The sequence below is a fragment of the Pogona vitticeps genome, chromosome 6, assembly GCF_051106095.1.
Source record: "Pogona vitticeps strain Pit_001003342236 chromosome 6, PviZW2.1, whole genome shotgun sequence".
In the NCBI taxonomy this organism is placed as follows: Eukaryota; Metazoa; Chordata; class Lepidosauria; order Squamata; family Agamidae; genus Pogona; species Pogona vitticeps.
The window spans coordinates 63,247,122-63,261,261 of NC_135788.1; the positions used below are offsets into that span (position 1 = coordinate 63,247,122).

Here is a 14,140-nt window from a genome sequence, read left to right on the forward strand (position 1 = left end):
CATTCTCACTTGATGAACACACAAAGTTCAGAGTTTTCATCCACTTCAACACTGCACAGAGGTTATTCATTTACATTGTTGGAATCTGTGAAAAGAGCATGAGAAAAAGATTATAGTTGTCTAGGAACAGTTAATTATAACTTTGAAAATGGCCTATTTGTCAATATTATTTCCATTACTTTTATCAGTGTTTCATTTTATGAAACAGTACTTTCCAGGAATTTTCCACTGTACTTTTCAACCATGGCCAATGTCTGCTAAGATTGTAAAGCTCACAGGATAGCTAAATTAAATTACCATGACTAGGGGCATAGCTTCAATATTCATTGTAATTTCTTGATCCTCCTGTTGTTCTGTGCCATCAAGTTGCCTCTGACATGTGGCAACTATGAATGAGTGATCTCCAAAATGCCCTGTCCTCAAACAGCTCTGCTCAGCAATCGGAAACCCAAGGCTGTGGCTTCCAATCCATATCCTGTTTGGTCTTCCTCTTTGCCTGCTGCATTCTACCTTTCTCAACAAGGACCCACTTGTTCATCTTTCTGGCAGCCCACAGTACCTGCAAAGCTCTTCTCCAGCACCATATTACCAGCAAAACAAAAAAAACAAAACAAAACAAAACAGAATAAGCTGTTTGAAACAGTTACAATTTCAGACTCTGTTATGCAAAAAAAGAGAAATTATGCAAATGAGTTTAATTTACACAGTTATACAGGTTGCAGGATACTGCATCCCTTTGCTTTTATTTTCAATGCAGATTACACAGAGCTTACTAGTCTTAGTAAATCAAGTGGATGTCTAGGATCATCTTCTATACCTCTGCTCTATTTTTTTCTCTCCTGTAGGCGAGGCTGTTAATTATATGGGAAAATGATGCTTTTAAAATAGTCTGAATATCATTGCTATAAAATAAATCTCATGAAACATATATCTGAACCTGTCCTTGGTAGGCTTAGCTATGACAGGTCAGTATCACAAGGGCAAAATGATCCTGGAGTACAGAAAAAGGTGGTTCCATTCTGAGACACAGTGGAGAGGAAGCCTGTAACCATCACAGAGTGATAAAAACATTTTACGTTTAGCTTCCTTGCTGAGTGGAATGTTCACTGCTTTTAGTTATAAATAATTGTTTACTAGTAGCACTGTTTTATTCCATCTATATTACATAGTGATCCACAATATTTAGAGCTAATAATCTCACTGTCTATTTTAGATTGCTGGTTGAGTGTTTTAGGATGCAACCCTGGCATGTGAAAGAGACTCCCCTGAATATATTTGTTGCATAACATATAGTGTTCCATTAAGCTTGCAAAGTAGAACTGATGCTATTCCATTGAGGCTGCAAAGTCCATATATTGTTGCCATTTTATCATAGATGAGCATACTGGTCAAGGTTATAAAGCTATGTTTGCCTTTATCAAGGTTTTGAACACCCGTGGCAGGATATTTGTTTTGAGCACTGCATATCTGTGCCTTACGATGAAAGAGGTTTTCTGTGTGTCATTGAGAGTGGTGAGAAATGTTAGTCCTTCATACATCCATTCTTTTTCAGAGTAGCTCATATCAGTTTTCTATCTCAGCAATTACAAGTGAGTTGGTTAAGATAGGAGTATTTGTTCCTATGATGTGTAATTGTATGTTGTGTGCTGATTTACAGTGACCATAATAGGGCTTTCAAGGTAAATGAGGTGTTTAAAGAGTAGTGTTACTAGTTCCACCCTCTTCTGTGAGTTTCCATAGCTGAGTGAGAAGTTGAACCCAGGTCTCCTGAACCACACTGAGTATCAGTAATTGCCTTATTCCTTTCTATTATCCTTCACTTGCCTCTCTTAGTGCCACTATATTGGGCTTTATAATGATAAATGCCTCAACATAGATAGACAGCATGAGACCTAGCAATAGCCATTTGGGGCTATTTGTTTAAATAAAGGAAGTCTTTAAGGTGCCACAATGTTTTTGTCTTTTTATTATTTTTCTTTCCTTTTTGGTCTGATATGCTAACACAGACTGACATGGCTACCTTGTCTAAAACTAAAAATGCATGGATGGGCCCATTCACTGTCATGAAGGTGATATTTGTTTCTTGGAGTGGGGGTTGCTAGACAGACCATGAAGTCTCTGCTTATTAACCATAAATTGTATTTATTTTTCAACCACATTGCAGGGAATCTTACTTATTTGATTCCTGCTTTCTCTAAATATAATGGATTCAGGATTTATTCTGCTTCTAATAAGATCTTTCCATTTTTCTTTCCTCCAAACAGACATCTCAGCCAAGCCCTGGTGGTCAGTCTACATGCAGCAGCGAACAGTCCCCCATCAGCAACTATTCCAACAATGGGATCGAGCTTAATCTGACCAGTAGAGGTAGTGTAGGAGACCTCAGTGTCATAGATGAAACCCCTATCATGGACTCTACCATTTCCACAGCAACCACAGCACTTGGCTTACAGGCGAGGAGGAACATGACAGAGACCAAATGGATGGAACAAGTCAAGCTAGAAAGGTTGAAACAAGTCAATGGAGTACTTCCGAGACTGAATCCCATGCCACCTTCCAAAATCCCTGCCCTTCCACCTCTCATAGGAAATGGTGAGATATGTTTACTTAATGTTTTCTGTTTCTGTGTCCATGGCCATTAACAAACAGTAGTATAATTAGACAGACTGGTTCCCCCAATTCCTCCGAACTGTGAATCAAATTATGGAATATTCTCAAGCCATTAATCAAAGATGGGACACAGCAAAGTGCTGTGCATTGAACCAAGGTACCCCAGGAGTACTTTTGCATCCCTAGGGACGTCCCAGAAACCCCCCTCCCTAGTTCAAAATATTCCAATAGTTTTGTGATTTTTTAAAATGGTTTAGTCTGGCCACCCACCCCACCCCAAAGCCCCCACTGTTTTTAGCTATCTTCTGCAGATTCCCCCTGAAAACCAGAAGTGGGCACTTTGTGTTTCAATGTTTTTATTGGGCATTTTTTGCCTGGTCTAATATATCAAATAATACAAAGTTAGAACTTACCAATGTAGACATGTGGTGCAACTCTGTCTGAATTGCACCATGTCAGACTTGCAGATGCAGAACACTAGTTTGAATGTTCTTACATATAAAGTATGGTCCTTGCTACAATAGTGCAACATTTAAGCAATGAGCTGGATTAATTCATTGAAAAAATTATATAATGACTAAAACTGTTCTCCGATTAATCAAACTGAAGATTTTAAATAAACTACATATAGTGCATATACCTTCTCGCACAGCTGAGCGCTGAATCATCCTGCCTCCTCACCTGAGTGGCCAGCTGTGCAAAGAGGTGGGGCTACTTCCTCAGTTGGTGCAATGCCACTGCTGACAGGCCGACACACTGCGCAGAGCCTGAGGAGTGGACCAGGCTGGTTCTGGGGGGAGGGAGTGAACACTTTGTATTTGTATCCACAGGGATACGAATACAAAGCTCCCATCTCTACTGACAAGTACTCTAAAGGGGCATATCACATTTGCTCTCTAATAGGGTAAAATAACTCCTCTGTGATGATGCCTGTTATGGCACATCATATGAAAACAAAGTTTGTTTTCTTGTATGTAAAGTTAATTGATCGATCCACAAAGTAATGAACAATGACTACCATATATAATACATGTTCCCCTGGGAATGGACCTTGTAGAACTTAGTGGAGAGTAGATTCATATAAAATTGCATCATGTAAAAATAATGAGGTTTATCAATGGAAAGTTCTTTGACCAGGTACTTTCCTTAGTCCCCTGTATATAGCAAATTGTTGGGTTAGATACAAAGATGGATAAGGTGGGTATGATAAACCTTTGGTGTTTGGTTCAAAACGTGTATGCCTGAACGACAAATATTTTTAAAAGCATACAAAAGGACACTGAACTCTGGAGGTCTTACCACCATCTTGTAACTTTAGGATTTTAAATTCACCTAAATATTTTCCCTTCTGATTCAGTTGCCTTAACATATTAAGCAGCAATCATCCATGCAAATATCAGTGGTATTTCTTGTATGAGTTTGGATTTGGGTTTCTGCTAATAAAAGGAACTGAATACAGCTAAAAAACCAAATTGTTATTTTCAGAAGCCCAGCCAATAGAACTGTTTTAAATGCCTTGCAACTTCTATTTAAGACTTTTTAAACTATTCAAGATAATTTCCATAATTGCTTTTATTATGATTTTGGCTTTCCTTTCCTCTGAACAGTATCTAGATCCTGACCAGTATGCTGGCTTTCATTTTGGAATACAATTATTGAAACTTTGCATTTGGAGACAACCACTTCATTATAGTTAGTTCATTAGTTAGTTAGCCCTTTCTGATAGTACAGAAGCATTTTCTTGAAAGTCTTGTAACATTTTGCACAGTATTTTTAGATTTCTCTTGATCATCACTTAATTTGGTATACATGCTTTCTTTTTATTTGAATATTTTTTTCAGGTGTTCAGTCAAACAGCAACTGCAGTGTAGGAGGAAATGTGACCATCCTAACTCACAAAAATGAACTATCAAATATGGACATCACTGTGCTCAATATGCTGAACAGAAGGGATAGCAATACCAGTACAATCAGCTCAGCTTACATGAGCAGTCGAAGATCCTCTGGGATTTCACCTTGCTTCTCTAGTCGAAGATCCAGTGATGCATCCCAGGGTGAGGGAAGGCTCCAGAACCTCAGTGTGGCTGATTCATATGATCCTATTTCAACTGATGCCTCTAGGCGGTCCAGTGAAGTCAGCCAGTGTGATGGCTTACCAGGACTTCTCAGCCTCACCCCTGTCCAACACTACAGGCTGAAAGCAAAATATGCAGCAGCTATAGGTGGACCCCCACCAACACCACTCCCTAATATGGAGAGGATGAGCTTGAAAACAAGAATGGCACTCTTAGGTGAGTGCAGAGAGAGTGGGATATCACCCTTGCCCCCAGTTAATTCTCCTCGAAGATGTAGCGACGGTGGGACAAATGGTTACAACAGGAGACACATACTGCCTCATGATGGGTTAGGGAATAGCACAAGGAGAGCCAGCGATCCTGTGAGACCAGTCTCTGACAGCTTTTCTTTTCCCAGAGTACAGCGTTTCAACAGTCTCAATAGCTTTAACACTCCTGCTGTGCCATCATCCACGGAAAAGCGTCATTTCATCCTTCAGAATTACACTCGCTCTGATGGTGGTTTGTTCCGTAACTTTTGTTCTCCTTGTCCTCCAAGTATATCTGAGAATGTGGCAGTGGAGTCCGCTATTGTAGAAGCAGATGACAGTCTGAATGATGAGGATCTCCTACCAGATGATGTGGTTCAGTATTTGAATTCTCAGAATCAGGGTGCGTACAACCAACTGCCAACTGGTGGGGCAGACAACGGCAAAGGTATTCACAGTTCAGGAACAGGGAACAATAACAGCTTTGAGCAGTCCCCTCCAACAAACAGCTCTGAGGCCAGTAAAAATGACCTGCCAATTCAGTGGAATGAAGTAAGCTCAGGAAGTTCTGACTTGTCTCCATCAAAACTAAAATGTGGGCAACGGTCCCTAAACCAGCAGAGTCAAAGCCTAGGCCAGTACAACAACATGGTGGTCCAACAGCAGAACCATGGACTAGAGAAAAACATTGTGCCTCATCAAAATGGCTACCAGCATCTTTTGGACGGCAGTGGCTCTTGCAGTGTGCAGCAGAACATGATTGTAAACAACAGTGACATAAATCATTCTTACCCTGTGCAGTCAAATAAGGCACAGTTATATGGGGAAAATAATGGTGGACAACCAGTTGACCAAACCTGTAACATAATGATTCAAGGTCAAAAGCTGAGAAACAATTTCATGTTAGGCAGTGAGAGTCAGCAAAATCTTGGCTACCCTGTGGCATCCAGTGAGCAGTCTGCCATTGTAATGAGCAGGATGCAGAGCAGAAACATGGCTCTCCAACAGTACTTTCTTAATCAGTCAGTCAATGAAGTTAGTCATTGCCAAGAAGCAAATCATTCGGGTAAAACTATGATAGAAGACGTTGCAGCTCCCTCACAGTGCAGCCTTTATCAAGGGCCACAAAATTGTTTGCCACTATCTGAAAATGTTGGAATCCAGCCATCAGGTTTGATGCTGTCCAAAGGTTACCAGTCCTGTGCCAACTACTGTAGTGGCAGATTACAGAACACATTAAGGAATAATTTGGTGCAACAAGGACATGTAAGGGATGTCAACGAGCCACACAGGATTAATGGCATCAAGGTAGAATCTCAAAATCAATCACAACAGTTCTGCTCTAACATGCAGAATTACTCTGGTCAGTTATATGACCATACCACAGGGTTCAGCCAGCAAGCTCTCAAAATAGGTACTTTCCCCCTTTCAGAAGCTAACTGCTTGCTGCAGGGGACTGGTGATGCAAATTCATCACAGCTTCTCTCCCCAGGGGCCAACCAGGTGACAAGTACAGTTGACAGCATTGACACCAATAGTCTTGAAGATGTGCAGATTGATTTTGATGCCATCATAGATGATGGTGACCATGCCAGCTTAATTTCAGAAGCCCTAAGTCCCAGCATCATTCAAAATCTCTCCCATAATTCCTCTCGTCTCACCACTCCCCGAGTGTCTCTTACATTTCCAGGTATGCCCATAAGCACAACCAACATGGCTATTGGGGACATGAATTCTTTGTTGACCTCACTTGCAGAAGAAAGCAAGTTTCTTGCTGTTATGCAATAGACATGAACTACTTAGGATATGAAAGATTTTTTAAAAAGTAATTCTTTTTTCTTCATTGTTTTAAGTAAGTACTTCAGCAGTCTCATCTCACCAAAATGGGATGTGTTTCAAGTATATTCCTTTTATGGAATAAGGACTCTGAAAAACCCTAAAGTGTTCTAGGGAGAAACTGTCTTCCATTTCAGTTTTGAATCAGTATTGTTATGCTCATTGTTTCTTTTTTCTTTTCAGTGTTTGTACAACTCTTTGTCTTTTTTTTTCTTTTTCTTTTTTTGTAATTATAAACCATTGTAAATGTGTGATGTGCATGTGGGTTTATTTTTGAGGAAGATCCGATGAAATGATGTTATGGCTTTCTGTATTTCAAAAGGAAACTGATTTATATGGTTGTTGCAACAGTTCTTATGCAGCCAGCTTCTCATGTGTAGACCTAACGCTGCCAAATATGCACACAGAGTGGGAAACGTTGGGTTTCCATCTCTTTCACACAGCTTACATGTAAACCCTTTAGGTAAGAATGGTGTAAAGCAACAAGAACAACTGAATTTATGTCCCCAAAATGTAATGCACAAAAACACTATTTCTGTTACTCTATCCTAGTGGCTTTCAGCCTTCTACCCTTGAGGAATTCTTCCCTTACCAGTTTGTATGCTGCAGAGTTTATAAGCCATGTTTAAGAGTACACAGTTAATAGAGTGCAAGCATAGCCTGTTGGACTGCCCTATGTCAGAGGTGTAAAGCTTGTGGCACTTCCTGGTCTTGTGTTACTTTCTGGGGTGTCCTGACCTTCCCATCACAGTTAAAATCCCTCCCAGCCCCCAGTGATCTACTGATTTCATACAACTTACACATTCCATGCTGCTGCTATCAGGGAGGGGAGAGTTATCCATATCAGGATCTGGAAGAAGAAGTGAGCAAAAGTCTCCGTAATCCTTCCTAGTGGAAGGAAGATTGTTGGGATGTATGTATGTGTGCCCATACTTGTAGCAGCATACATGTCCAGCCACCAAGGCAGTGTTATATGTGGCCCTTGGGAATGACAAAAGTGCGCATCCCTGTCCTATGTGGACATTGGCTGCATATGACATTGGCTGCATATGACAGGGAAAGATCAGCAATACGGAATAAGCTTCTTCACGTTGGTCATGTCCTGTGATCCCACTGAAGTCCATATGAAGAAGCATTTAATGAAATCTGTGGTTCTTTCAAATTGGGATTAAAAACCACAGACCTGAACCAAGGAGAGAAAATACATTTCATAAAGGGATAAATCTGTAAAAAAGAATTATTAAACATCTACCTTCATCTCTTTATCTTAAAAATTGGCTTTACTTTCCCAATACCATATTATAACATATTCCTTTTTTTGGGGTGTAAAACAGGGTGTGAGAATGGATACATTTATCAGTCTAAAGACATAACTAGTCCTGTTCTCTTGCAAGCTTCCTTGTCTGCAACACAAGTTTTAGTTCAGATTGCTGTCACTGATTTCAATACAATCTTCCCAGATTCAAATGTTTAGGAGCTCAAAGTTTATTATTCAAACTCTTAAGCTCATAATAATCATACAATGTCTTCAAACCCATAGACTCCTATAAATATTAGAGCTCTGGGTTGTCATTGGACAATAATCCCTTTGCAGTTGTTGCAGAAATGTCCCACATGAGTAGTGTGAAGAGCCTCTCGGGCCCCCATCTATGGAGATGTAGAAATAGAAAAGAACACTGGCACTCCCAATTCCATATCCTCAAAGCAAAAGTCTCTACCTGTTAGCTGCTGCTTAACAGCCTCAGTTAAACACCAGCACACTTCAAATTTGATAACGCAATGAACTCAAAGCAGACAAATGTAAGGACAAAAGAGGAGCCTGTTGGATAAAAACAAAGTCCTCTATAATCCAGCAGTATGTTTCCATAGTGAAAAATCTGTTGTCTGTGGAAAGCCCATAAGCAAGATCTGAGTGCAGTAACACCCTCCTGTATGTTGAATAGTTTAGTAGCTCTGCAAAAGCATCAAATACAGAGATATTAGCTTTTGGTAAAAATGGCCAGTCTTCAAATAAATGTGCAGAGTACCACATTATTTATGTCATGATTGTTTAAAAAATTAGATGTCTCTTTTCTGAGTGTGGGATTTGCTACTAAATTTGGTATACCAGCACCCATTCAGTGATACCATCAATAGAGGTCCATCCCAAATACAAAGGCTGCTATTCATTCAGTGGTGCTTCGCACAATATTTATAATATCCTCCCCATCACCACTCAGAAGTGTATCCTGATTTAAACATCCTCTGTGGGAATCCAATAGCTTGAATTCACCCATCATCTAGATTACAATTTATTTATCATTCTTCACTGCCTTGTGGTTTACCTTGCACAACCCAAAATAAAATTAAGCACAATCAAATCCTTTTATCATATTAGGCTCAGGTTTTCTTAGCTAGTAGTGTTGGATTTTGGTTTTAATGCTTGAATTATTTCTGGCAGCTGACTCTTATTTTTGGGTGGCATACAATACAGGGGGATAGATAGTTCATGGAAAAGCAACTATGATTCTGGAGATTCCTTTACAACTCAGAATTACTTTATCAGGACCATCTTTTCCTTGTTGCCCCAGAACGTCTAATGTTGGAGGACTAGAGGAGGCATAGTTTGCTAAAGCTAAACAGCCACACTTCTACAACCATTGGCTATATTAAAATTAGACTAAGCATTATAATTAGAGATGGGCACGATCAGAAAAATGGTGATTGATTTTGATTTGTGATTCATCAAGCCTGACAAATCACGAATCACAAATTTATTAAGTTTTTCTGATAGATCAATGAATCGATTCATCAATTTATTTTTTACTTTAAAACCCTATCAAATGCACTCCTCTAGCACCTAGAGACAGCAAATTCTCAGGAAGCTTCCGCTGACTCTCCTCTACAAGCCCTTCCTGGGGGAGACATTTTGTGGGTGTATAACTCAGACATCTGAAATCCAATCTTCACTAAACATGGAGGGACTGTAGAGGAGAGCCAGAGGATGCTTCCCTGCAGTTTTGGTGTCTCTGGGTGCCAGGGGTGTGTGTTTTAAAGCCAAATGAATGAATAAATCAAAAATCTCTAAAAATGAATTGATTTGTGATTTGTCAGGGGCATTGATTCATACAAATCTGAGTCAAAGAATTAGTGATTTTTTAAATGAATTTGGTGATTCATGTTTTAATTCATGCCCATCTGAAATTATAATTTATTTCATCATTTCTTTTGTTAGGGCTCGTACCATATTTGAACCCACCTATTTATGTGATATTTTCACATAATAATTTATTTTCCAATGAAGCCCAAAATGTTGTAAGTTTATCTAGCCAGTTCAATTGTGCACACACATTCAAGCCATTGAAAAGCCCATTTTGTTGTTATACTGATATGCAGTCTGCAGTGTTTGAAAACAACTTACCACGTGGGTATCCCAGATGTATAGACAATCTCAAGAATACTGACACACACTCCTGGCATATATTGCTATGCAAATGTTCCATGGAATTGGAGAATCTCTGTAGTAAATTGTTTTGTGAATTTGCTACTAATGTTATTTCCTGTGAGGTTGAGCCAGAATTAGTCACACTGAGGGTGAATTCATTGAAATCAGTTTCCAAAGAAGTAGCCATATTAGTCTGTTTCAACATGTTGACAAAAAACCTCTGAGGAAGTATCTGACGAAGCAGACTTCGATCTACAAAAGCTCACACTGAAAGAAAACTGGTAGTCTTTAAAGTGCTGCCTTATTTTGCATTTGAAATCAATGATGACATAAGGTAGTCAGGACAAATCTAATTTTTGTATTCTCGAAGGCTTTCACGGCCAGGATCCAATGGTTGTTGTAGGTTTTTCGGGCTGTTTGGCCATGTTCTGAAGGTTTTTCTTCCTAACGTTTCACCAGTCTCTGTGGCTGGCATCTTCAGAGGAGAGGAATTAGAACTCTCTCTGTGTTCTGGTGTAGTGTGGGATCTGAAGATGCTAGCCACAGAGACTGGTGAAACATTAGAAAGAAAAACATACGGAACACAGCCAGACAGCCTGAAAAACCTATGACAACCAAATCTAATTTTCATTTATTTCTCTGGGTTTGCTTTTATGTATTGCCAAGTATAGATCTAGACCTATATATTCTAATACTTGACACAAGTACCATGTAAACACTAATTATTGTAATGTTTTCAACTATTGCAGTCCACGTGGAGTCATGTTTACTCATTTAGGCGACTTTGGATTAATGTTGGTTTATATAGAAAGTAATCACTATGTCCTTGAAAAACTGATTTTTCCTCTATTGCTCCTGTATTGCTTTCTAGGCACAGGGGCTAAGGAGGATGAAATGGGAGGGTATAGGTACAGGACTCTAGACTAAGTCTTTGGCTCCAGATTTCTTTTTTTCTCAGTGTACATGTGCCCTATTAAATTTGGGCCCATACCATCAGTAGAACCCTAGTGGAAACTGATTGTGGAACATTGAAATAATGAAAGTAAAAGTTACTTTTCTGAATCCTTATCAGCCCAATAATACTTTTTTTTGCATATTTAGTCTTTGTGCATCCAGACCTGGAACAGAAGAGAGTGCAGTAAGCTGGTGTGTGCACACTGGATTGCTTTGTTTTAACTGCAGGTCTTTAGACTCAGTCTCACAAAATCTACCTTCAAAATTCCCCCAAGCTTAGTTTGAACGTTGTTGTGAGGATGGTGCTGCAGTTAGAATGCGGTTGGCACTTCCCAGTGGATCCCAATCAATGTCAGGCCAGCCAAAAATAAATCTATCACTCTGCAGTTAACAACATTTCTTTACCTCAGAGAGCTGCTAAACATTAATCCTTCAGAAGAACCATCTGTAAGAAGCCTCCAAATTGGTCTGATTCCCAGAAGCCAAAGTTTTGCTATTAAGCTGCTTGAAGTATTAATGTTAATTGCAATGTTTTATGTCTGTTTCACACTCTGTTTTACCTATCAGAATGTGTTAGACTACTATTTCAAAGAAATAAAAGAACCATTCATGTAGTACTCCACCAAATGACCCAAACATGGGCCGTACAGACTATACCTAGGTGGCAACCGCCATATACTTTGCTCTGTGGTTATTAGAATGTGTGCCTGCTGAGGAAAAGGAGGCAAACCACCTGGTGTGTTATGTTCATATTTTTTTAAAAACAAAAATAAAGCAACCTTAACTGGAAAAATAAGCACTGGTATGAAACCAGCCTTCTCCAACCTTATGCCCACACCAGATCTGGTGGACAATTCCCACAATCTGCAGCCGTTATGCACCTGATGTTGCTTATAGTCCAAAACAGTTGGGCTGTGCATGCGGGAAGACTGCTGTAAACCTTTGCTTTCTACCACTGAAGTCTAATATTTTAGGAGTCCAAGAGCAGCAACTACAATCATTCACTTTCACAAGTATTATTGTGTTGAGCGTAATGCAAAATACTCCTAGGTACACCATTGGGTACTTCCTCTTCCCCTCCTTACTTTCCAGCAGCATTGTTCTCTATTGTCAATTGCATATGTGCAGGAATATTTGAATGTACACAAACAAGGTCAAGTGTACCTGATTTTTTAAATAGTAAGCATAATTACTGAAAAATGAGCCTTTTGAATTAATTCTGGCTTACATGTGTGGAAACATGGCTGGACTAAAGTAGTAAGGAATATTCTAGAATGCTGCAGAATCCAACATTATGGACTTGTCCATAGATACTGCAGGTCAGACTTCTATTCTGCTATGTCTTCTTATGGTACGATTATAATGTTCATTTCTGAGCTTTGGTTGTTTCTCTGATGTCCTTTTTCAGTAATTTTAAAAGGATATTGGATGAGTCACCACCATCTCAACACTTTGACCTATCCAGTTAAAAAAACAGTGTTCCTATTCCTGCAATGGATGTGCCTTATTTTGAAATGATCTGGTAAAAGGGTGTGTGTGAAGAAATAGTGCCAAATTTTAGCTGTAAGGCTATGCTTAATGTAATAGCACATACCACTGTTAATAAGACTGTCTGAATATTGTCTTGTGCATCTCGGGCATTCACATGTCATGATCCTTGTAGGTACTGAATGTCCTCTTTGAGAAAGTTACCTGTTGTCAAGTTTGAAGATATGTAAGATAAAGGCACATGTTCATTTTTCCCACTTCAGCTTTTTTTAACTTTTATAAAAAGTGTAATCTCTTTTTTTAAAAAAAAACCCTATGTAAATACATTTACATAAAGTAGGAGTAGTGTTCAGACATAATAGACTTTTGTGGTCTTCATTGGGTAAACCTGCATTTTATGATCTGGTGTTCTCTGAGACATGGATCAGCCTGAAGGGTCTGTAGCACTGTGTACATATCACCTGTACTTAGGCTTTCAGAACCACTTTTGTAATGAGGAGTAAAACGTTTCTTACAATGTCAATAAAAACATCATTTGTACTTAAAAAATTTTGCTTCAGTCTTTATTTTTAAAATGATCTGAGAAGAAATCATTGGTCAAGTTTCTAGCCTTCATGAAGCCCCACTGGTTTTCAGCCTTCATGAAGCCCCACTGGTTTTCCCTATTCTATCAAAGAACCATTCTATAATAGTACCTGAATTAGGCCCTCAAGAATAAATGTGAATGAACAAGCCCTTGCAGTGAATATATGCACCTGGGGTAAAGTGCAGAGATTAAATTGATGTATCTGAAAAATCATAGTGCCTGAGTGGCAAAACATGTATGACATGTAACTGACATGCAAGCGGCAGGCACATTTCAATACTGAACAGCATGCCTTTAAAATGCAGGACAATGAATCACATGCCGTTCAAAAGCTTTCAGGTCAGGCTCGATCTAAGTGACAACTGGGACTTCACTGCTCTACTCTGACTAATATAGCAGGCTGTCCCCATACCAATTGACAAGAGCTTGTTATGGAAAACATAATGTGAGAAGGCTTTAGAGCAGAGCTAGCTTGATTCTTAAAATTCTTTCCCTCTTCTGGCATACATTTTTACCACCATGTTTTGTATTTTTTTTTCTCCTGTGATGCATATGTTCAGATGTGCTTAGAATTAACAAATAGGGGCAGGGGAGCACAGCTTGGGAGCCCAGGCATATAAAGTTGTTTCAGCATCCACATCCATTATGTCTGCAGATGAGTGTGGTTGCTCTTTTCCCCATTTTGAATGGCTTTATCAGTGGAAGCATGAAGGTGATGTTGAGAGAGACCACAGAAAAGAAGGTGAGAGACTATATTAAAGGAAAAGTGGCCTGCCTGGGGCAGAGCACCTGCAATGCCCATTCCTCATAGCAAGTGTATAGGACAAGGTTTTGAGACTGAGAATGAAACTATTGGCTTACAGTAAGGTATTACCAATAAAAAGGGAGCAGCAACCAATGGTGATTTGAGGTCTGTGAC

General features: G+C 39.3%; 1 protein-coding gene across 7 annotated transcripts in view; it reads left to right on the top strand.

Annotated features, from left to right (window-relative positions):
* The window catches only part of GLI3 (GLI family zinc finger 3), a 445,483-nt gene extending 432,299 nt beyond the window's left edge, over positions 1 to 13,184 (top strand). For all 7 annotated transcript variants that reach the window (XM_078377471.1, XM_020798430.3, XM_073003750.2 and 4 more), the window contains 2 exons: positions 2,265 to 2,592; positions 4,452 to 13,184. In XM_078377471.1, the coding sequence (XP_078233597.1) occupies positions 2,265 to 2,592; positions 4,452 to 6,721 (2,598 nt within the window). In that variant the 3' untranslated portion in view covers positions 6,722 to 13,184. The remainder of the gene's footprint in view (positions 1 to 2,264; positions 2,593 to 4,451) is intronic.
* Positions 13,185 to 14,140: the final 956 nt, after the last annotated feature.